At 36.2% G+C, this 25431-nt stretch overlaps 1 protein-coding gene across 3 annotated transcripts in view; it reads left to right on the plus strand.

Moving 5' to 3' along the window:
- ARID1B (AT rich interactive domain 1B (SWI1-like)) overlaps positions 1-25431 on the plus strand; it is a 398242-nt gene that overhangs the window by 224052 nt on the left and 148759 nt on the right. The window contains exon 5 of one of the 3 annotated variants that reach the window (XM_012646845.1): positions 14719-14760. The exons of the other annotated variants lie outside the window; for them this stretch is intronic. Coding sequence (XP_012502299.1) covers positions 14719-14760 — 42 coding nt within the window. The remainder of the gene's footprint in view (positions 1-14718; positions 14761-25431) is intronic. 3 annotated transcript variants of the gene reach the window in all.

The raw sequence follows: 25431 nt of genomic DNA on the forward strand, positions 1-25431 counted from the left end.
GGGGGCGGGGGCGGGGCCGGCCGGACGCCGCCATTGGCTGTTACGCGGTCCGCCGAGGCAGGGCTGCTCAGACAGGCGCTTGGGTTCTGTTTGTGTAACAGCTGCTTCTTGGAGCCAAGTGCACGCTCGTCAACCTTCTTTGGTGGGAAAACCAACTCACAGTAGTTTTAAATAGCTGAGAAACGCCTAAGCTTGTAAAATTTCATCTCTCTCTGCCTGTGCTTTCCTGTTCTTAATTAAGCGCTAAAGAGTCTTCTCAGATACTGCTTGTCAGCCTTTCTTCGTCATACAGATTAGGGGGTCATTGGGCGCTCTCTTGGTCTCCTCTGTAGGTGTTTTAAGTAGAATGTTGGAATCTAGAGACCTTTGACGACTTTTTCAAGTAAGATAAACAACATGTTACACCATAGCAGATTAATTATGACACATTTAATCCATCTAGTAGTAATCAATTATGGCCTCTTTGGTTTTTAAACTTATAGCCACACTGTAGACTATATAATTTCTAAAGTTTGTTTACTCTTGTTGATACTGCTTACGCAGAGAACTTAGTATTTGCTACATGCGTTTCTGTTTCCTATCAAACTTAAATCGACTTAATTTTTGGAATTCTGGAAATTTAATTGATGATCTGTTAAAGGAGTGTAGTTTTATCAGTGTTTATGTAGAGACAGAATCTAAGAAGTGAATGTTTTGAAAAAATAGAAGTGGCCTTGAAAAGGAGTTCAATTAATGTTCTGTTTGTTTTTATGCCTTACATTTACTGTGTATATGAATATGCAGAGTATTTTCATGTAGCTATTTCTGTGTTTCTGATGTATATACAAACAGGAAATTTTATAAAAGGAACTAATTATCAATGCAAGGACATTTATAACCTTGGTCATTATTGCTTATTGATGACACTTGCCAATTACCCTTAAAATTAAATCCAAAATTAGTTGGGTGTTTTATAAAAAGGGGTGAGTTGTATACCAGGATATACTATTGGAGTCTGTACCTTCCTCAATCCTACCCTTCCTGAATAGGAAGAGCAAATGAAGTGTTAGGAAAAACACTCATTGGTTACTATCACTAGGGCAGGATCATCAGCTCTTTTTAGGTTTTGAGCTGCAATCTTGGTTAAATTGATGCTGGTCAACGAGTTTGGGATTGACAGGCTTCTAACTCTCTAGCTTCGTAAATATCGAATTAATAGAAAGGCTTAATTTTTTGCATATCTCAGAAGGGATGTGTATAATTAGAAAAGAAAACAAAACAAATTCTTTTACTTAAACTGGTACAATTTGAAAACAGTATAACATGAATTTTAAAAAATGATTTTCCCTCATCCTCCCAGCATGGTCTACTGTTACACTAACCCCCTTTGGTGAAAATGGGTCAGCAGTTATAGGTACATCAAACTTTAGAGTCACCATTTTAATGTTATCTGGAAAGTCTTGGATATTTTAAAATCCTAACTTAAATAAATGTTAGCATACAAGACATCTCTCTTTGGAAGTCATTTAACCTCTGTGTACAAGCAGTTTCTATTTGCTGTAAACATTTGCCTAGTTTACAGCAAAATGTGAAGTTAAACTTTGCCTACCTAATATCATACTGAGTCTGAGATCCCTGTACTCTTTCATGTTCATCAAAGGTAATCTTGAAATAAGTAGTACATTCAAGTGAGATTTCAAACCAATATATGACTTGACCAGTTTTGCATTTACATTGTAGATAGTTAATTTTAGGTTATTTATACTTTTAACTTTAACCCATTTGTGTGTTTTTTAATAGTGAATTTGTATTAATAATAATCAACAAATCTTCTATTTTTAAAAAATAAAATGACATTGAGTTCACATTTCATATGAGTAGTTTTATGTGCCTATGCAGAGATATCACTGAACTTGAAAGCTTTTTTGCAGAAGAAAGATTTGTTTTACATTTTACTTCAACAGTACTGAAATGTGGCTTTGTGGAACCTTGGTTCTTTAGCCATTCCTACCATGAAAACAACTGTACATAGTTTCAGAAATTGAGGTAGCTTTCATCCCAAACCCTGACCAAAGTTGTTTATAAACTGGTGGTAAAACATGATATAAATGAATGTTACTGCCAAAGTGGCAAGTTTCTTTTTATGTTTGGTTGTACATTGTTTATTTCAGAAACTTCATTTTTGCTTAAAAAGCTATAAAGAATTTGCATGAACAAAATTGCGTTTACTTAATATTAAAATGTTGAAAGAGCTTACTGGAAGTTGATGTTTCAGACATCAAAAATATAGCTTTTCTGGCTCACACCTGTAATCCTGGCACTCTGGGAGGTCGAGGCAGGAGGATCACTTGAGCTCAGGACTTCAAGACCAGCCTGAGCAAGGTCTCTACTAAAAATACAAAAATCAGCCAGGCGTTGTGGAGTGCCTGTAGTCACAGTTACTTGGAAGGCTGAGGCAGGAGAATTGCTTGAGCCCAGGAGTTGGAGGTTGCAGTGAGCTATGATGATGCCACTGCACTCTACCCGGTGTGACAGTGAGACTCTGTCTCAAAAACCAAAAAACAAACAAAAATCTCACTTTTCATCCTTGAAACTGCATTTCAAGCCTTTTGTTACTTTCTAAGTAGAAAGGAGTTTCATGGCGTAAACTCAATACATTCCTGAGCTGTAAGTAAAAGGTACTATTATGAAGAGTCAAGTGTCATGTTTCAGATCTCAAGTTTGTGTAGTGTTTTCAAGTCTGAGCTTGTAAATACTACTTTAATGTTGGCTATAGTTTTTATTTTAAGTTGACTTGCTGGTTTTCAGATTAAAATTGAAATTTATATGCAGTTGTATTAAGTAACAAAGAATTTCAATAGACAAATGATCTCTTTCTAACTTCAAAAGACAACCTATTGTTTGTACCTGAACAAAAAATTTCAAAAACTTCAACCTCCCTCGGAAGAAAGATATAGCAATTCCCAAATCCAGAAATTATCAACTGAAAATTTCAACTATATATTCTAGAACACTTTATCAAAACAAGAAAGGATATACTATACCAGCAGTCCCCAACCTTTTTGTCACCAGGGACTGATTTCATGGAAGACAGTTTTTCGGGGTAGGGGGCAAGCTCAGGTGGTGATGCGTGGCCCAGTTCCTAACAGGCCACAGACCATTATCAGGCTTATATGATGAAAATCTAAGGCATTTTGAAGACGAGAAACTATGGAATGTCATTTTAATTCTTGTGTGTATGTTTGGAAAAGGTTGACATTTTCTGAGCACTCTGGATTACTGTGTTGTGAAATGCAAAGTACAATACTATGTAAAGAATAGTATTCTAGTACATTAGAATGTCTGTTACCTCAGGATGTTTGCCCCTGACCCTTTTATTGTTTGCCCCTGACCCTTTTATTGTTTGTCCCTCCCTTTACACCCAGCTCCTGGCAGCCATAGATTTGTTTTCTTTTCCTTGTAGATTTGCCTTTTTCACAATGTCGTATAAGTGGAATTACACAGCAGGTACCTCTTGCCTCTGGCTGCTTCCACCTAGCTTCATGCTCTGGAAGTCCGTCCATTGCTTGTATTGGTAGTTAACTCCTTTTCATTGGTGTGTAGTTTTCCATTGTAGGGATGTGTTCCATAGTTACGTTTACCCATCCATCAGTTGAAGGACATTTGGGTTGCTTCCAATTTTTGTCAATTATGTTTAAAGCCTTTGTAAACATTCTCATACAGGTTTTCATGTGAATATGTTTTTATTTCTCTGTGTGAATACCTAGAAGTGGGATTGCTGGATCATATGGGAAGACTACATTTATCTTTATGAGAAACTGCCAAACTCTGCCAAAGTGGCTGTACTATTTTGCTAGAATTGATTATTTTTAAAAATCAGTTCTGTTCTTTGAGTCCCATGTTTTTACCATGAAAACAGACAAATTATTTGTATTTTATTTTGCCAAATGATACTGCTATCTGTGTTAGAACCAGAGGATGCCTCTTCTTTTCCACCTACTAGTTATTTGTTCTTTGGGGGAGCGCTATCATCCTATGTCACTAGTGTTTTAGAAAGTGACTTTATTATTTAGTGTCAGGATGTACCATTAATATGAAGTAGTTGTTCTTAAGAAAGCAGTTACAGATCAGGAGCTCACCTGCTGACAAGTGTGCCTTCCTTCTTTCTCTTCGGCGGGCTTCCTCTCACTGCTGTGCGGCTTTCAGGTTTCTGTTCATTGCTTCCAGTCTAACCTAAGCCTCACGAGGCCGCAGATACGCTTTTCTTAGGTGAGTGCTTTAATTCTCCTCTGACTTCTTCTGTGCTAAAATTACCATTTCTTGAATTACCAATGTTTATAGAATGTTCACGAGTAGAGATTCTTCTTTATTCTAAAAGATTAATATTGAACAAAATGGAACACAAAATGACATTCAAATAAACTTGGTGGCGAAGCATTTTTGTACAACTGATACCTATTTTTGAAGACTTCCTCTTTTTTTCCTGTATAATTTTCTTATAGAAGGTATGCTTTTTAAAGAGGGAAGGGGAACAAAGTGAAATAGTGGTATGGTGACAGTTGCCTGGAAAACTTCAAGCCCTCTTTCTAAATTCACCTCTTCCAGAATGTTCTGTACCGGCTTGCCTCAGTTTCCTTCACATGGAACACACATGTGGTTTCTAATTTTTGTTATTGTTTCCCTTAGCAGATAAGGCTATATTAAGTGGTTTATAGGACAGAAAAAAGGGAGGTGGCATGGTTGGTGTGGAGGCAATTTAGTTAAGGATCTTTGGACGAGTAGGGCTTTAGAGAAATCTGAAAAGAATTAAAAAATAGTTGTCTTTCCTGGAGTCTTTTTCCTTAGCCTTGGACTTATTACTTTACTTAATTAAATACAGCAAGTCCCAAAAGTCGCCATACAGAGGGAAAATGGTAAATTGTAGCTAAATGTACCTTTATTTACAAAATATTCATTATTTTTCGATTATTTAAAATAAGTTTCATCTAAAACAAGAATTAATTTTAAGGTAAAGTTTTGTGGTTAAATTTAAGCATACCTTATCTTATATTCTTTCTTTCTCTTTTTTTGAGTTGTCTTTCCATTCCAATTTGATCATCAAGATAATCCCGTACAATTTAAGTTAAATTTTGAAAACCCTTAAATCTGTACTGTGATAAATGTCTTTGGTTGTAAAGACTATTTCAGTGTTTTAAAAACCCGTCTATTTTGGTAGAAGTATTTTAGGATAAGAAAGAAGTTTTTCTTATCTGTCACTTTTTTTTTTTTTTTTTTTTACATTCGGACACAGGTGACAGAGTTGGGGTGCCAGGCATATTTGGACTGGCAACAGAACAGCAGCGGCACACAATCAAAATAATAAGTGCAAACAGCCATTTCCTGGCAGTAATAGAAATTTAATTTGTTGTTCTAAAAATGTATCTGTTTTTAAAACACCTTTTCATTCTCATCTAATCAATAAAAGTCCTCTTTGTGGCACCTCATACTCTTCAAACAATAAGTGACTTTTATAACATATTCCTCTCTCTGTGGAGGTGGCCACAGCTTATGTGTCTATAATATCTCTTCTCTATAATGATGCTGTAAGAATTTTCAACTTGCTTTTCTGGGCTAACCTCAGTGATGGAACGGGACTGACAGAAGGGTGTTAAGTATGGCCAAATTGTACTTTAGCCACATTTTCATCTTTCAGTACCTTAGTTGATTTGTCCAGGTACTTTTAAAATATAAAATTTTCTTTTTTGTGAAATGTAGTTAAAATTAGGATAAGGGTTTATTTATTGGCTTATTTTTTAGAGCATCTGAATGTGTCAAGCTATAGTATAGTCAATTTGATTGGTAAACTCTATATGTGTGTATGTATGTGTGTTTGTGTATAGATGGTTAGGTAAACAGGGACGTATTGCTTAAAATAGCATTGAATTATGAGCAAATTAGAACACAATGCAAGATGAATATTTAGAAAATAAATATAATCTCACTTTTTATAAAGTTTAGATAAACTGCTACTTACTTAGTGTTGAAATGTTTTTTTAAGAGTTCTTCATTGCCTGGACACCTGTAGTTGTATTTTCCTTCATCAAACCTTCTAGAATTTATGAATAAGTATAGAAAATCTTAATAAGAAATAGATAATAATTTGAAGTATGCAGAAAAAAGCAATCACATAGAAATAATGTAATAGGTATTAGTGTTTTTTTCTATATAGATATTTTGATTTAATAAAATGATTTATAGAAGTATTTAAAGGTAAATATGAAAGTATTGCTTTTATTGAAATTATAATCTTTTTTCAAAAGTTTTGTTTAGCAATCTAGATTATTTACACATGGTTGCATTGGAAAGGCCAAATGAAATCATGAATGAATAATTTGTATTTTAATGTCTATATTTTTCATGATTCCATAGCCACATTTCTTGATAAATACTGGAAGTGTGGAAATGATTAACTTTTATACATGTGATTTCTTTAGGTATAGGATTCTTAATGCCCCCAAATATACAAATGTGTCGACCATGCAGGGTCACACTTTGTAGGCTCCCATTCTGCTGCCTGCCTCTCGAGCTCATCTGTGGAGTAGGTCTGGTGCTGTAACCACGTAAGCCTTCTGCGTGCCAGTGTTCTCTGTAGGACTTAGGCCTGTTGGTGTCCTTCACAGTCATGACCTGTAGCACGGGCAGGACATTCTCACCATCTGCTGTGTTGTGGTCGACCAATCTAAATGTAAGGCTCAAATTTACCTTTAGAAATTAAATTTGCAAAGCCTGTGGACTGTATAGGTTTTTTATAAAGTATTTACTGTAGTCTAACTGTAGTTGTTTCTTGATGCAATACAGACCTAAAAAAATCATTACATCTTAAAAGTGGGATGGACAGAAAAGACCTATCTGTGAACAACATAATTACTTTATTGCCATCAATTTATAAGAACTAATGGTTTTAAAGGAATTTAAGATCTCTTGGCTAGAGAGACAAATGCTTCAAATATGTATATATCATTAAATATGGTTTTCTATTTGGTTTGGTTTTTGTTTTGTTTTTCTTTAGTAACACTAATATGTAATGCAAGAGTACATCACCAGCCAAATTATAGATAAGAGTTAATTTATATAGTCATATTAGGTTGAGCATGTCTTAAGCCTTTTTATTATTTACATCTATACCTGTGTCATAATGAGCTCTGTCAAATTTGGATTCATACACATGTATTTGTATTTTAATTGTTTGTGTTATGGTCTTCAGTGCATTCACTCCTACACATTTATTTGTTCAACAAATCTATTGAGTTCCTACTCTGTGACTGGCATTCTCCTAGGTAACAGACATTACACAGCCAATGGGATAGGCAAGGTCCCTGCTCTTGGGAAGTTTACATTTTAGTAAAGGGAGAAAGACAATAAACAAATGAATAAACATGAAAAATTCAGGTGGTAATACAAGAGAAGAAGAGGGATTCTGTGAGGAGCAAATGATAAGGGCTGGTAATAGGATGATTTGGTAACATATTGTTCCAGGAGGAGGGAACAGCAAGTGCACAGGCTGAATGTGAGCAGTGACCATTGCGAGGAGCGGAAAGCAAGCAGTGCACCCGTGGCGTCATGAAGGGACAAGGCCGGTGGAACTAAGAGTCACTCGGCAGGGAGAGCCACATGGCTTACCTTTTCGTGGACCATAGTAAAGAACTAAGATTCAATGTTACGGTCTTGGAAGCTTTTGGAAGGTTTTAAGTAGGAAGTGGAGATGGAGGAAGAACTTGGCTGTGTAGACACCATAGATGCTTTCAGAACTCTCTTTAGTGCCATGGCATTTTTGCCTGGAACTCTGTTGGTAAATGCATGACACCTAGAGTTCTTTTATGTGGAGCTATAGAGTGCATCAGTTGGTTTTTGCTGTGTGACAAACCAGTTTATAACTCAGTGCACAGAACCTCCACCATTCATTTAGCTTTCGATTCTGTAGTTTGAGTTTGGGCTGGGCTCTCCTGGGTAGTTTGGTTTCTGCTGGGCTCATTCTCCCTCCTTCAGTCGCCCTACTTCCAGTTAAGTGGCTCTGCTTCTTGGGGTTGACTGGCTCTTCTCTAAGGCAATACGATAAAGAGCCATGTATCTTGTCCTCCCACAAGCCAGTCTGGGCTTGTTCACTCACATGGCAGCTGGTTGAGTTTGAAGAGAATGATTAGAAGTCTGCATTGCCTTTTGAGTCCTAGACTTGGAAGCGGCACAATATGGTTTCTGCTACTGCAGTCCGTTGGTCCAGGCATATCACAAGTCCATCCAGGTTGAAGGAGCAGAAAAATAGACTCTACCTTTTGATGGAAGAAATGATAAAGTCACATTGCATCCTAATAGCTATTTTTGCACATTCAAGGTCTGTCTCTGAGCCACACCATGAGTTCGTGACTGGTATCACCACTTCACGAATCCTAAGTGGAGGGATCCTCACCCAGTTAGAGAATATAATTAGAAAGAAGAGTGTGACCACAATGCTAACTGCCTTTGTTTTAAATTTGACAGGCTAATATACAAAGACACAGCTAACATCCTAGTATAGGAGATAATGTGAGCATATCACTTGTGAAAAGCTTAATTACAACAACATATCCACCATCTGCCTTGAAATTATGTAGTATTAAGTATAGCAGAAATGCTTTTTGGTTGCATAGATGTATTTTTCATTTTTATCAATATTTGTTGGGTCCCTATATAGAGACAAGGTTTTGGTTAATTTTAAAGACGTTCCAAGAATGGTGGTTCTACTCAGCAGCACTTAACAGTATGAGGCATCATTGTGTGTTCTTTCCATTGCCAGCTAACTAAACACTGAGCAGTTTTAGCAAGCTGTGTCCTTGAGCTGTCGTGAGCTGTCGTGTGCTCTGTACGTGCTAAAAAGGAGAATGAGGAGAATTAATAAGTAAAAGAGGAATGCTGGCAACGTTTGATAGGGTTTTCTAAAAAGGGTTCTACTTTTTTAATGGATTACAAAACCCCCAAACTTAATAAAATAATAGTAATGATACTAATAAGGGAAAAGACAAAAATAATTTCCTCACTTGATAATATTAAAAGTTTGTAACCCAACATGAGGGATGTGTGTGTGAGTGAGAGAAAGAGAGAGAGAGAGATTGATTGAGACGTGCTTGTCCTGGAGTTTAAATTGTCATAAATCCTGGGACGTGGTTTTGAAGAGAAGTTTATTTAGTAGTGTCTGCTTTTCCTTAACATAGGTAAAGTGTGATTAATGGAATAGGTTCTAGTTGGTATATTGGTCTCTTTGGCCCAATCACAGGAGACATGGCATACATTGTAGGTAAAATAATATTTTTATCCCTTGGACACCAACATAGGCAAAAATTATTTTTTCCAAGAGCATCTAAATTCTTAGTAACATACTTGTAGAGAAGTATCATTGTGACTAAAAATTCAGCCAGGTTCTTGTTCATTGCTCCTAATCTTCTCCCCTCATTCCCAGCCCCTTTGGGTTGAATACCTCACTTGGGTAATTTTGCCTTTCCCATCCCTGCCTGGAATTGGAGGCAAAATTTATATCATTTTAATGTTTAATTATGGTAAAGATATGGTATCTGTAATCACTGGAGAAAATAATGGATTATTCTTCATTATAGTTATTCAAATGGAAAATTAAAACTAAGCCACCTCCTCTGCTTGTTATTTCAAAATAAATTACAAATGGATCAAATATTTAAATGTAAAAAAAAGTGAAGTCAAATATATTAAAAGAAAACATAAATGAATATTTTTTAAATCCTGGAGTGGGGAAGACATTTTCCAGCATGGCACAAATTTTAGAAGCTTAGAGAAAACAAATGGGTAGATTCAAATATTTAAAATGTCAAATTTCTATTTTTAATCCTGCTTTTAAAATTTAACACAGTATAAGCATTTTCTCATTTGATAAAATAATTCTTGAAAACTGGGTTTTTCATTATTACGTAGTGCTCTATTATACAAATATACCATACTTTAACCATCCTATATTGGCACATCTTTTTCTAATTTGTTGTTTTAAATATTGATGTATTCTCAGGTGAGAAGCAATTTGGCAAAGAATTTAAAAATAAATAAATACATATTGATGTAGTATGCATGTTTCATATATAAGTGGTAGATCACAAATTATATCCTTAAGATAGAGCTCTCTAGCAGATAGATTGCTGGATAAATGAGCATGAACATGTTTGAGGATATTGATGTATAATGGAAGATGTACATCATCCATGATGTTTACTGGGTGGGCTGTTCTTATTTACATTGGGGAGTCTGGTTGTAAACACAAGTGTTGACTACTGTATTCTTAATTTTTGCCTACTTGACAGATGAGATTTTCACTTATATTTCTATGATTATTATTGACATTGACCAATTTTTAATGTTGCTATTTGCTTATTTTATTATCTAATTACTTTTCATTGAACAAGAAGCTCATGGAGTTGGTGAAAAAAAATTCTTACATTGTAAAACAAATACAATGAAAAGTAAATTTCTGCCCCTGGGGGCAATTAGTGATGTGTTTCTTGCATTTCTTTCGGAAAATGTTCTAAGGGTATGAAACATATGATCCACCCCCACTTAAAAAAAAAACAAACACAGAAATGTTAGTTTACTGTATGTACTGTTCTGATTCTTTTTACTTTATAGACTATCATGGAAATCTTATCTGCACACACAGATTTCCCTCTGGAAACAGCAACATAGTATTCTTTGTTTCCCTGTACAGTAGTTTAGTACACTCCCTTGTGGATGAACATTTGGTTTGTATTTAGCTTTTCACTGTTACAAACAACTCCAGTAAACATCCTTGGAAATCTTTATTTTTGTACTGGAATATCAGTGGAACTGATATTGGGTTGATACTTAATGATATACATGTACATTTTGGTGGATACTGCTAAAGAGTACTTTATTCCAATATACATTCTCATCAGCAGTGCAAGTCTATGATTTGAGTAATCACCCAAACCTTCATATTGTATTTATTGTAATTATCACAGTTTTTAATCTTTAGTAATTTGTTGTGAGGAAAATGGAATAATGTGATTTTTTTAATTTGAATTCCTTTAATTATGAGTAAGGTTCTTTATAAATTATTATAAATGGATGTTATTTGTCACCCCAGTTCATCTTTTTGTGACAGTGTGATTGTTATTTTAGAATTTTTTAAAAAAATCAAAATGTGGTATAGTTTTGCCATTGTTTTATTTTGATGAAAATGCTGTTGGGATTAGTAGTCTCTGTACTTTCAGTGTGTTCTTTACATCGTGAAAGTGAGAAAGGAAAGCATAACTAATTTTGCTTCCAAACTCATGTTTTCCCAGTGTTCTTACTCAAATGATTGGAAATTAAGGTGATTTGTGTTATTTTTGGTGGATGTGGGGCTTAGGGTAATTGGGAGAGAGAAGTCAATTGAAGGTTCTTGTGCTTGGGTAGAGTGGGGATGGTAAATGGCTTGGCTGCTGCTGAACTTTGCAGGTTGAACTTGCATAGTGCTCTCAGAAGTTCTCCACAAATGGAATCCTTTTAGGCACTTTTGTTATAAAGTGTTGCTTGTAACATCATTTAAAGTAAGTGTGAGTTAATGGAAAGGGCTTTGTCTTGAGTTAAAAAGTCTCTGTTTTGTTATCTTCAACCTGTGATGGTCACACTTCTGTACTTCAGGAACCCTTGAAAAGTTCTCTCTCCTATTGAGGTCAAGTATGCTTCTCATCAGAGTGTTCAAATTTATCTTTGCATTTGTTACAGCATCTGTGTGGATAAGGAGAATATTGGCTATTTTTTCCTAGTTTTACATTTGATGAGACCCTTGGCCTTTTTCTTGGTGATTTTATATACTGTGAGTTTTAAGTTTCCCCAACTAAAGTTTAAAAAGAAAAATAACACTATAAATAATCTCCTCTTTTCATTTCTGAATTTGAATTTATTTTTTGACTGTGTAATAGATGTTTAAATACATTTCAGATATATAAATACCTGAGTGAAACTTATCACTTTTATTCTCTTATAATATTAAACATAAAACATTGCATTTAATAAATATCTGGAAAGTATTTGTTAATGAATGAGGGTGTTTCTTTTGAGAAGTTTAGATCAGATAAATGCAGATTATAGTGAAGGCAAAGAATTAACATTTGTTATCAGCACTATATTTTCCCAGTACATTATCAGATTTTCAACTGAGAATATACTAATTTTTTTCCCAGTTGTACATTTTTGTGTTAACTTAAAATTGTGATTACTTTATAGCCAAATTAAATTTGATGATAATGGTTCGCTAAAATTAAAATCGCATCAGATTAAAGCAAATCTACTTATAGTTTCTATATAGGAATTTTAGGTGTTTTTGGCATGTGAAATATGAAATAGTTATCAATTTTTATATTTTAAAAAAATTCCAATTTATGACAAAAGGAACAGAAAAGGTTAGCATTTGTGTTGCTAACTTTAATCACTACTGCCTGAAAATTTTGTGCGAAGGCTGAAATACTCCCTTACTCCCACTAGAGGGGGTTCCTTCCAACTTAGGTAAAAATGATCTTAGACCTAACATGAAAACCTTTGTATGACATTGATATTCCTTTATCTTAAATTGAGGATAATCTCATATGTTTTAAATCAGCTGTTTTTCTATAGGTACTGAAATTAAAATCTTACAGAAATTGAAAATGTACAGGATACTTGCTAGAGCGCATGTGTATTTAAACTACAGTGCTTTTGAACAAAACATAAATACTTTTGCAAAGTTGCTTTAATTAGATTGGTTTAAAAGCATTATCACTTAGGAATTTCAAAACAGCTCGCTAAGCCCTGCTGGAGACAGAGTCTAGGGTGAAGGATGAGGATGACCTGTTGAGATTCACCTCCTTCCTCCCGTCCCCAAGGCTTGTCAATGTCTCTGTCTACTGATACAGCCACATGGAGAGTTCTAAGTGCCACTCTAAAGCTTTGCTTTGCTGTCACCTCAAGTTGTCAAATATTTTAAAGCCATATCTTTAAATAGATTTCTATTTGCTATTGAATTTTCTTGCTACATTGACTTTTTACAATATGTTAAAACATGCAGAACTTTCTCTGAAGATGGTTTTTTTGCAAATTTAAACTTTAATATATTTAAAAAATAATTATATGTTTGTTAAAATCTCACATCGGGGTGAATGTATTGAATGAGTGATTGGGGTGTGCAGATAATGATCTGTATGTATAATTCACAAGCAGATGTCATATAATGTTCACAGTAGTTAAGATTCAGCACATTTGTTGTTTGTGCTTTCTGTTTAACTACGGTCTTCAATGTTGATTAGAGGTTTTAATGTAAAAAGTATTTGAGGTTAGTACCCTGGCATGGTAAAAAGCAGGACTTGGGAAATTCAGACATATGTAAAATGCAAATAGCTTCTCTTTTCCTTGTCTTAAACTAAAAGTCTATAATAAGGTGTTGTTTTTAAATCTAACAGCTTTGGAAATTGAAGTGTAAACAGAAATGCTGTCAGTGAATCTTACAGTGATTTTCTACTATAATTGATCCAACATTTCAGTCTTTATCCTAAAATCATATTTGGTATCAGCAACGTAGTTTTCATCTACATGAGGCTGCTCATCTTCTCAGCCCCTAATGGTGTCTCCTGTGCCTTGTGCAGCCGCATCTGTTGGGGCAGGCCTGGAAGGTGAGCCTCACTCTCACAAAGCAGTTGGAGAACACAACTTGCTTCCTCAGTTTCTTTTTTGTACCCTCCCCCACCCCCGCCTTACTTTCATACTGGATGACAGTCTCATTGTAATGATTTTCCTTTCTGTATTTCCTTTCCCCAAGGAAAGAATTCAATTTTATTTCATAGCAAGATCCATTGGATAGGCCTGTGTGCCTTCTATTTAAACACCTACCACAAGTGCCTAATTTTAAAAGATTTAAACCCGACAGTGAAGCCAGTTACAGTCTGATATTACTGCCCTGCCCCCCGCCCCACTGTCTTCCTCAGATTCTTTAAAAATATTCAGATTTGTTCCGTTCCCTTCTTTTCTTACTCTTTTCCATCATGTATTGGTACTTTGTAGCAGTCAAAGTTAAAAGCTTTATACACCAGACTGAATAATTATGTTTAAAAAACAGTAATTACCAATACACGTCTTGTTCCACGCAGCTTTTTAAATTCATGTTAATGAGCTCTGTCTTCTAATGCATAAGACTGACAGGCAATTTTGAAGTTTTGCCATCATTTCACAACTTGTTGCTTAGACTCTGCCTGAGTATTGCTTTCAGGAACTCTTGCTCTGCAACATTCCAGAGATTCAGTACTACCCACTCTGATCTGAGCAGGACAAGAAACTACTAGCAGTGCACAGCATAATGAGATTGCTTCATGGAGGGCGACTTTCCCCTCCCTGTTAGTAAAAGATCAAAAGGTATATGCAGCATCTTGTGATTAACGTGAGAAGGGTGATTCTGCTAACTTCCTAGATCATTTTGAGGAACTTCAGCCACCACGTCCACATGATGGCAGATAGATTCATTTGATAGGAGCTGGCCCTGTTATAAAACCAAAACCCAGGCAGTGACTGGGATTTTGAACCAGCTCTTAAAGACACTCACAGACTCTCTTGACAACTGACATAAATTGAATGCTACTTTTCTCAGAATTCTTAGTTCTAGGTCATGCCTATGCTCTGGTTTCTGTGGCTAGACTCAAAGAGGTTTTAGCGCCTAAATTATTTTTTTCCTTATGATTTCAGGTTGAAGTCTTGGCCTCGGAGGATGCAGCCTTTGGACTCAAGGTGTGTAGTCTGATGTAGTTTATTGTGTAGGTTTCATCAGTTAGTTCCCCTAGGTGGATTTGAAGGATCGACAGAGAGGACTTGTTTTTTTAATCAAAATACTGAGATTTTAAAATCTTCACAGGTTTAGGATTTTCCTTTTATTGTGATTAAGATTACACTGTGGTAGTATTTTCTTCATCTAGTTTCTTTGTTGTGGAGGATATGAGAAATAGTATAGGAAGCCAAGAGTTCCATTTAGTAGTAATTGTCTTTTAAATATGAGGTAGCTGTAAAGCAAGATTTACTGAAATTTCTCCCCAGGCTGGGGGTACTGAAATATAACTGCTGCATGTCATCAGAGTGCTGTATCAGTTCATAGCTCCAGCTTCATTCACTGATTTACTCAACATCCCTCCTTCTGAACCCCTATAGTCCAGTCACAGCCAAGTGAAAACCCCGTTCCTTTCTGTAAGGAGCTCATCGTGGGTTGGCAGATACAGGCCTATAAACAGATAAAATTATCCTGCAGTGTGGTTGTACCCATGCTGGAAACATGCCAGCATCTGTGCCCGTGGAGAGGGGAGTGGGGAGGCTTTCCAGGAGGTGGATCCCTGGGCTGAGTATTGAGGGCTTGGGTTATATTGAGGCAAGAAAGGGGGACAGGAGAAATGAGAGCTATTTTTCAGGAAAACAACCATGAAAAATATCAGAGGAAACTAAAAGTAGTTAAATTATTCCTCTGTGGCAAGATCTGAGGCTGGAGAGGTTAAAGATAATTTTATCCTATAGAATATGGGAAGCTATTACAACATCTTAAGCCAGATAGTGATCAGATTTGCAATTTAGAGAGATGACTTTGGCCTCGTTTTGGAGAATGGATTTGCCATAGAGCTGTCAAAAGCAGTTGAATAGGCCAGGTGAAAGCTGATGAGGGCCTGAGCTGGCATCGTGGAAGGAGGGTCAGAGAGAAGAGGGTAGGAATCCTTGGGTCGGTCTGCAGGATCTGGTGACTACCGGCGTGTGCAAGGATGAGAAGGAGAGGAGCTCGGCTTGAGACCAGGGAATATATGATGTCACACTAAAATAGAGAACACAAGAAGAGAAATTACAGATTTTTTAGAATTATAATCTTCCAAACCTGTATTCTTTATCAGACTAATGCATTTTGTACATCATTTGCTAGTAATTTTTAAACCATATAGGTAAATTAGAAGGAGGCATTTAACAATTAGGGAAGCCAGATTTCATTTTCATATAGAGGTGTTGAAGTATAGAGTATAGAGCTGGTGCCATCAATGACTTTGGAAGTCACAAGTTGGGGAGAATAGGGAGGTTGGTGGAACCTTGAGAGCACGTGATGTGGGCGATTGCTTTCACCTTACCCCTATACGCACTACATCTTGACTTAAAACCCAAAATTGGTTATTTGCATTTTTTCGGTTTTTTTCTACTTTCCATTCTACATGTTTGACATTTTAAAAAGCACAGTCTACCAGTTGTGCAGTAATGATAGGTGAGATGACATTGTGATACTACCAAAATCAAAAAACTATTCTGAGGTTTTAAACTTGGCAAGATTTTACATCATAAATTAGTGCTTTATAAATAATTTCGTACAACTCATGTATTACCCTAATACAGTTTTTATATTTCTGTATCTGCAAAAAATTACTAAAAGAAATTATTAATTCTAAATAGAACTGATTCGGAATTATTTACGGCATTTAACATATGGTCATCTTGTAAAATTTTCATTTTTTATTTAATGCCCAGCATGAATGTAGAATATTCACTGCATATTTAATAAACCTGTAGGGTCAGTTCTTGTGAACTCATCTTCATAATCCTTCCTACTTACTGAGTGTGCAGCAATATTATGGAAGATTAGCATAGCTAGCAGCTTTCAGTCTGCCCTGCTGTGCGAAGGCTTTGCGTTTGTTTTATGGCTAACCCAGCAGATTGCTTTTGTAGTTTTAAATTCCAATATGTAGAAACAACAGTTTGAAACTTTTTTCCAACAATGCAGAGATTTTCAAAGAATAGATGCTTTTCATTTTTGCAGATCTATACCACAATGTTTACACACATGATTAAAAATAAGAAATTTGAGCAGGGCACCCCTGTTGTTGGCACCTACTTGGGAGGCTGAGGCGGGAGGATTACTTGAGCCCAGGAGTTTGAAGCTACAGTGAGCTATAATCACACCACTGTACTCCAGCCTGGTGACAGGGAGACCCCATCTCAAAAATAACAAAAACAAGGCAGAATATGTGTCTGGCCCATGTATGTCTCTGACCCTTTTAGTGGCGAGCTTTAATGAACTTCCAATCTTTCTTTATCTTTTTTTTTCCTACTACCTAATTCTTCACTACTTGTTTGCTTTGCCTTCTCCTAAGCCAAACTAAAATCTACAAACTTAATATTGAATATGTCCATCTCACTGGAAAATGACTTAAACGTGTTGGGACCCAAAATATAAACAACCTATTATTGTATATAAATATGGCGAAACTACAACCCAGGAAAACAATTTCACAATCATACAAAACTATCATGACTGTTAGGGCTGACTTGAGATTAATTTCTTAAAGTTAATCTAATGGAAAGTTATCTATTCTCTTCTTCTTAAATCTTAATTTCACACAAATACTGATTCATTGTTTTATTATGCTTATCTCAGTGAAAGGTAACTTAGAATTTGAAATGCTAATAACTTTTTCACCGTATTAAGCACTTCAGCTGTTTTCCAGTGGTTCTAATTTTTTCTTCTGAATTTAAGTAACTTCGATTTTCTTGAGTTTGTTTCTATACAGGTCTAATTAAGATGCTTAATTTTAAATTACCTATACTTATAAAAAACAAGAATTGTGAATAGAAAAGCTGCTTCGAAATAAAACATGGGTTAATATATGTCTTTATTAAGAAAGGAAAGTTCTACAAGCTGTAGACCACTGTTCTTGACCTCAGTTTCAAGATTTGAACATAATAAAAAGTTTATAATTCTATAGAAAAATACATCAGGAGTCCCAGGGGCAACCGACATGGGTTGGTTCTTTTATAGAAGGTAATTGTGCCTTCTATATCATTAATGAACTAAGTAGAGCTGCTAGGGATAATGAGATGATGAGTTAGCTAAGCAAATATATGTGTGTGCATATATATAAAATTATACTGTTAAACAGAGAAAAAAGGCTAAAACATTGACTTTTGTTGCTTATGAATTCTATAGAGAAATTTATAGTAGGGAAGTAAAAAAGAGAAGAGTAAAATATCCCTGGGTCATTTAAAAAAAAAGACTATGTAAACATAAGTTTCCATAAATTTCTTAAGAATCTTAAAAATATATATATATAAATTACTTTAAAATTTCATGACCATGAATGTCCTTCATCTTCTAATTTTTTATAGGTAGCTAAGTCAAGAATTCTAAAGAAGCAAGTTTTCACTTAATCCACTTTTTTGTGAGGTCTGGGCACTGTCGTTAATCCCCAGTATTAGGTGAAGAAATAGGAACTCAGAGTTTAATAGCTTGTTCAGGTTCACACAGCTAATCGGTAACAGAACTGGGGTTTGCACCAGCAAGGTCAGTCCAGAGCCTAGTCTCTCTTTCTGATGTCCTGAGAAGTGATGAGGTTACCTGCCCCTCTTCACTTCACGGTCGTAGCCGCCCTTGCCTCGGCTCCCCTCTGGCCTCTTCTGAGGTCCCTGATGACTTCTTCAATTCCGGATCTCGCTGCGCAGTTTAGTCATTGCATTTTCTTGCCTCTTCGCCCCATCTGACCCAGCTGACCTCCTCCTCTTTGGAGCACTCTCCTCCTTGGGCTTCCGCAGCTGTGCCGTGGTGATCTAGTGTTGGCCTGGCCTTTCTCACGCTGTTCTTCCTCTACACAGCCAGGCAACACTGCCTTTCATCAAGACTCCGTCCTCGATTCTCCCCTCTGTTATATGGTCAGTGTCACCATCTGCCCCTCTTCCTCCAAGGAGTGTTCTTAAATATATTGCTGAATGAATGAATATGCGGAAAGCCAGGGCGAAGACTAAAACACGTATCTCTTGTTCAATACAGCGTATTTCCTGGGGTAAATTCTTAGTGCTTACTTATTTGGCAATAATATAATTTGGTTATCAAAGTAATTTTTAAAGACTTCCCCCTTTGAAAGGTAGGGGGACAGAAATATATATTACCAGTTTGTTTGTTTTTTATATCCGTCTTCTAATTCTAAATGGGCATCAGAATGCCACGAATCAGAAAATATTTTGAGAGACCATTTTGGCTGGCATATTCTTTGGAAGAAGAAAACTCTGAATTTTATGCCCCTTTTTGTAATTTTTGATAAAACGATTATAAAAATGTATGTGGAGAGGTCAGTTCAAAATGAATGATGAGGGATAATCAAGGGCAAGCATATTGCATTCTGACAAAGAATGGGCAAAAGAAAAATGATCCGATTTTGGTCATCATAGGATCCCACAAGATGACAAGAGCCCTCTACTCCTGAATGCTCTGCTAGCTGATGCTGCTCCTAGACGTCACCAGCCACTGGTGGGGAGGGAGAGCTCCGCACTGTTCCCGGCACCCTCCCCCTTTGAACCAAACCCTGGGAGACACATGTACAATTCAGTAACTCATCTGGTTCCTCCAAAACCGTATTGCAGCACCCACTCTTCTTGTGTCTCATTCTTCCTACATTTTCCCTCTCTCCATATTTTCCTGAAACTCCCTTTCTTAAGAGTCTTAAAATTTTAATCCTGCAAGAGATCCTTAGGATGCTCTGGTGTAGTTTTCCTCCATGTTATAGATGAGGAAGTTAAAGGCCAAAGGCTCACTTGTTCCTAAGGTCGTATAGCTCATTACCCACAGAGATGGGAGTAGAATTAAAGATTTTAGTTAGTCTCATTATTTTTCCTCAATATTTAAGTCCTGAATATAATTTCTATTTCTTCTTTTACATTTATACATTTTTTTCCTCTATTTTGTATCCTTTTTTTTTTAGACAGGGTCTCATTCTGTTGCTTTTGGGCTAGAGTGCAGTGGCATCATCATAGCTCACTACAATCTAAAACTCCTGGGCTCAAGCAATCCTCCTGACTCAGCATCCTAAGTAGCTGGGACTACAGGCATGTGCCACCACACCAGGCTAATTTTTCTATTTATTTTTGTAGAGATGGGGTCTCATTGTGTTGCCCAGGTTGGTCTCGAACTCCTAGCTTCAAGCAGTCCTCCCATCTAAGCCTCCCAAAGCACTAGGATTACAGGCACAAGCCACCACACTCAGCCTTTTCCATCCTCTTTGTTAATAATTCTCAGCATTTGTTTGAGGCACCTAAAATTTATTGCTATAAAATAGAAAAGTCTAAGCTAAAGTATCTAAAAAGATTGAAAAGTAAATCCTAAATTTATTTACTCTTTTATATTACTCTTTATGTATATCTTGCTTGCATCAAAGATCAAACTGGTCTTTTAACCCCCCGCATAACATAGTCCCCTAAATATATGGCGCCCTTCGCTTCCCTCTAAGCCTAATGTCCACCTTGCCTCTCCACGAAATGCTTCTTTCCCATTTTCTCATTGCATTTCAAAATCATGCTTTCCCTTTAGACTCGCTTCTTACCCTCTTCCTCTTCTGTGACATCTCTCAGTATCGTGGACTTCTGAGTGCTCATCCTCTGAGCTTCACCACACTCACCGCCTTTATCACTCCTTTGGAATTTCTCTTCTGCCAACTTGTTTTTGTTTTCTTTGTATATAGGAGACAGGATGATATAGCCTCACCCATTTCCAGGGTGTGGAGTTTTTTCCCCAGCAAGGTGGTGAGCTTAGAGAATCCATTTTGTTCATCTTTTTATATCTGTATTGACTTGTATGTGGTAAACAGTAAATAAGTACTGATGGTTATTTAAGAATTCTACTGATGGTGTAACAATTGTGATTGCTAAGAGCAAAAACCTGTGATACTAAGCTATTACTGCCGTGCTGTTTTCTATCTGGGATTTCCTCACTGATTCTCTTTTATCTTGCTAATATGTTAGCTTGGCATTCCATATTGAAGCTCCGTAGAGCACTCCTAAAGGAAGATGTACTCATTGTTAGTGCTTGTTGAAGCTCTGCAGTGGGTATGGTTGGCACTGAAAGCCAGTTGATTCCATTTCATCCTGCCTAACTGAAATATGTTTGTTGATCAAGTTCTGCAGTTGTATTTGTTGATTTTATTTTTTTCCACCCTATTGATTTCCATTCAAACAAATGTCTATGGGATATACATGTTATATGTTAGGCACTGGGAATGCAGTGGTGAGAATAACAAACCTTTATTTCCATGGACTTTACATTTTAGACACAACTTTGGAATGATCTTATGTCAGAAGTCCAAGAAGAGATGCAAATTTTGGATATGATTGTGTGTTCTTTTGTGTTGCAATTGCCTTAATTGAATCTATTTGTTACAGTCTACAAAATGGAATAGGATTCCAATTTGACTTATGAAAATTACAAATAACAAAAGGATTAGTTGCCTGTAAATACAGTTTCAAATAAAGTAAAAGCAAAATTTATTTTGTCTTTTTTTGTAAGGGATTTTTAATTGCAGAAAATTGTATAGCCTGAGGATCATATTTGGCAGTGACTTAAGTCATATGTGGGCTTATTTCTGTCTTTTGACATCTGACCATTCTGAAAATTATCTATATTTCACTTTCTTCATATAAAAATAAGATGTTATGATGTAACCTAAAACTACAGTATTCGTTGTAATGGCTAAGGAGGAAATAAACCAGTGGCAGCCCATCTCTGAATGGGTTCTTCAGCTTAATAACCAAAATAGTGATCTTTGAGAAGAAGGGGAGATTCACTTGCTATTTTTCTTGTCTGACCAGTCCAGCTTAGAGGACTACGGTTTGAATTGTCTTTAAAATCTATTTCTTTTTAGTCATTTCTGAATCTTCACTGTCATCTTTGAGATTTTTCTACTTTTAATCAGTTTTCACTGCACCTTTTGGTCATCTAGAACTCTGTCATCTGGTATGGTAGTTACTAGCCATGTGTGGTTATTTAAATTTTAAATTACTTACAGCTAAATTAAATTCAAAAATCATTTCTTCAGCTGCATTAGCCACATTTCAGTTGCTACATGTTGCTAGTGGCTATCACACTGGCACAGTGCATGTGTAGAACATTTCCATCTTCACAGTGAGCTCTGTTGGCCAGAGCTGGCCTAGAAAATAAAAGCTTCAAGTGTTTATGTGACAGGAGACATTTTAGCATAATACATTTCACAATTAGAACAGCCATTTTTAAAATTGGTTTAAAAACTGGGAACTAGAAAAGATAAGTAGAGAACAGAAGGAATTTGCTGTTCTAGTGCTATAAAGCAGAGGGGATGTTCTGCTCAGTAAAGAAATACAAACTATAATAAAGTTGACATGTTCCATTAGATTTTGAGAATGGGAAAGTTTTAAACAGGGGCACTAAATTTGGCATTCTTCTAGGGGTGACATTTGTAATGGGTCACTGATTCATGGATTCATTCAGGGGTTATTCCTAGGGGTAGCAGTATAGTATTTCAGATTTGGAATGTTTAATGTAGCATTATAAGTTTAGCAGTATAGGATTCTACCTCATAAAATAGTTCTTCTTTTATTAATGTAACCACATGAAAGCATATATTAATCTTCTGTTTAAAAACACTTGTTATATATTTTTTTCTTATACAGCAGCATTAACTCTGGTTCTCAGCTCTTTCCATCTTCTCACCATGTTATGTTTTCTAGGGAATTTGCTTGGCTCACTCTCTTAAGTGGATGTGAATATAACTTAGGGCAAAGTGTATTTAAATTAACAATGTCATGGAAATGAAACCAAACTTTTTTTTTTTTTTTTGAGACAGAGTCTCGCCGTGTTGCCTGGGCTGGAGTGCCGTGGCGTCATCCTAGCTCACAGCAACCTCAAACTCTTGGGCTCAAGCGATCCTCCTGCCTTATCCTCCCGAGTAGCTGGGACTACAGGCATGTGCCACCATGCCTGGCTAATTTTTTCTATGTATTTTCAGTTGTCTGATTAATTTCTTTCTATTTTTAGTAGAGACGGGGTCTCGCTCTTGCTCAGGCTGGTTTCGAACTCCTGAGCTGAAACAATCCACCCGCCTTGGTCTCCCAGAGAGCTAGGATTACAGGCATGAGCCACGGCGCCCTGCCCAAACTTTTTTTTTTAATGAACTCATATTACTTTTTATAATACGAATGATTTAGTTTTGTATTTTAAATTTTTTATTTAGTTAAAATCTGTTAGAAATCCTTAGAGAAATAGAGAAATTTGTTTCAGTCAATGACTGTAAATTAAAATTATAGAATATATATTTGTAAAGCAAAATATTTGCTATTTCCCATGGAAGAAAGACTCAAGGAGGGCCAAAATAATTTACAGCATTTCTCAAGGAGCTCAAGGACTCAAGTCCTCTCAGGTTTGGGAATCTGGGAATTCATGTTGAGTTGTTCTTGTCTTTTGTTAGAGAATCTCCTAGCCTCTGCTTCTGCCATCTGCTGGTAGTTCAGACACTTACATATTTGATTTTAAAACAAATTTGCTTTATTCTAATTTAAGAAATATTTGAGTAAAATGCTTTATTTATAATCACCTGTAATAGTTGATGCAGTTTTGCTTGTATGTTTAATTATCTTTTTAAAGGATATTTTAGCTTCTTTTTCAACTCTACCTTTAGAGGAATACATGAATATAAAACTTAGAAAAGACGGAAGACCACGAAAGCCAAAGCATATGCAATTAAGAGATAAACAGGCAGATTTATCGATGAAAGGTCTTGAGTGGAATGATGAGAAGTTATTTGATAGCAGTTTGGGAGGGTCTCACCTAATTTTTGGATTTGGATTAAATATGGAATAGGAATTTTGTCTTCCTATTTTATAATTAACGCTCCTTGACTGGGAGTTGAACAGACCTGTGCTCTACTGTAAGTCCCAGTGTAGGTTTGGAAAATTGATTTGTAGACATCACTAGATTTCTTTCCAGCCTGAAATTCCACATGTCTTTAATTCTAACAGGCTTCCTGTATTCATTAGGTCAGACTTCAACTCTATCCTTGTTTCTTTTTCTTCTGGTTCCTTCCTTGATAGTGTTTACTAGTCTAAACTATTCTCATTGTCTTGGGAAAAATAGAAATTTTTTTGGTCCACAAACAAATCCTCCACTAAGTAAAAGCTAGGCAAAATTTTTTAAAAGAGATGAAATATAGGAATTTAGGAATTTTATTTTCTACCACCTTTAGTCTCCCTTTCCTTTTTTTTACCCCCCTTTGGTGAGACGCAGTCTTTTGCTCTGTGGCCCAGACTGGAGTGCACTGATGCCATCACAGCTCACTAGCAACCTCCAAATCCCAAGCTCGAGTGACCCTTCTGCCTTAGCCTCCCAAACTACTGGGATTATAGGCATGAGCACCACACCAGGCTAGTCTTCTTTTCTAATTTCCTTTAGAGCTGCCTTGACTAGAGCCTTGGTCAATTACTTTTCATCCTTTTTCTCAAAGAAGAAAAGTTACCCCAAATGTTAATCTGAGTTTCTTTTTTTCACAATGAAGAAGGCTGAGGGAGGTAAAGTGATTTATTTTAGATACTGTCGAATGGCAACATAGAACAAGAACCCAAGTTTCTGTGTCCTAGGCCAGTACACCTTATACAAGATTATAGCCGCGGTTGTTACTAGTCCTCCCAAGTTCCGGGACTGCATATTAGGTTGCATCTTACAGAATTGTTATTTTACAGCTCAAAAACGGTCTAATGTTGGCAGTTTCTTATACTTCAACACATTGTATTAGGACTCTAATGTCATTTTAGATCTATATTGAATAGTGAAAACAATATTTTTTTAAAGTTGTTTATTCCAATGGTTATGAATACACTCTTTGAAGTATTAGGTGATCACAAGAGGTTTGTGGAGTTCAGTTGGCCTGAAGGTACCTAGTAGGCTACATAGCTCAATCAAGAATGTGTGATATTTCCAGAATTTGCTTTGACATAATATGAAAAATCGGAAATATTTTGTCATGACCAAGTGGGTTCTTAGTGAAATAGGAGCTCCATTTCTTCTAGACTAAATATTCTGTCCAGTGATGGTAGGTGGCAGACTTTTTAGATAGATTCATTGACTGCACTGTGGCTGTCCCAAGATCTTGTAAGTGCAGTCTGCAGAAATGTTTGCCTTGCCCTAATGGTGGTGAGTATACAAAGTGAGCAGAGGGGCCCATACTGCAGTACAGTTGATGCCTGCTTTTGCCAGATTCTGTTCATTTTGGTAAAAAGATGTTAGGAATTAAGCATGGCCTCACATGGTGTGTATCTCAAAAGTGGTCTTTTTAAGGGAGCAAGGAGTTGTGCTGGAAGCAAGCTTATTTACTTGTGTAATTTGGAGTTTGATTGACTCCATTTTTCTCTGGGGACATTATTTTGGCACTAGTTTTTGAGGACTTAATTTTCTAGTAATAATAAAAATGCATATATTCTCTTATTCCCACCCTCAAACACCTGTTCATTTGTGATGTGCACATATAATTAGAGGCATGTTTCTGGGCTTGCCTGTAAAATTCCTTTGCATAGAGTTCCTGTGATCACATTAATAATCATCAAGCTGCTTAAGATTTTATCGGGAAGAAGCAAAGAAAATATCCCAGGGAAGATGGAGGC

Source organism: Propithecus coquereli, unplaced genomic scaffold (assembly GCF_000956105.1).
Source record: "Propithecus coquereli isolate 6110/MARCELLA unplaced genomic scaffold, Pcoq_1.0 Scaffold25, whole genome shotgun sequence".
Classification (NCBI taxonomy): domain Eukaryota; kingdom Metazoa; phylum Chordata; class Mammalia; order Primates; family Indriidae; genus Propithecus; species Propithecus coquereli.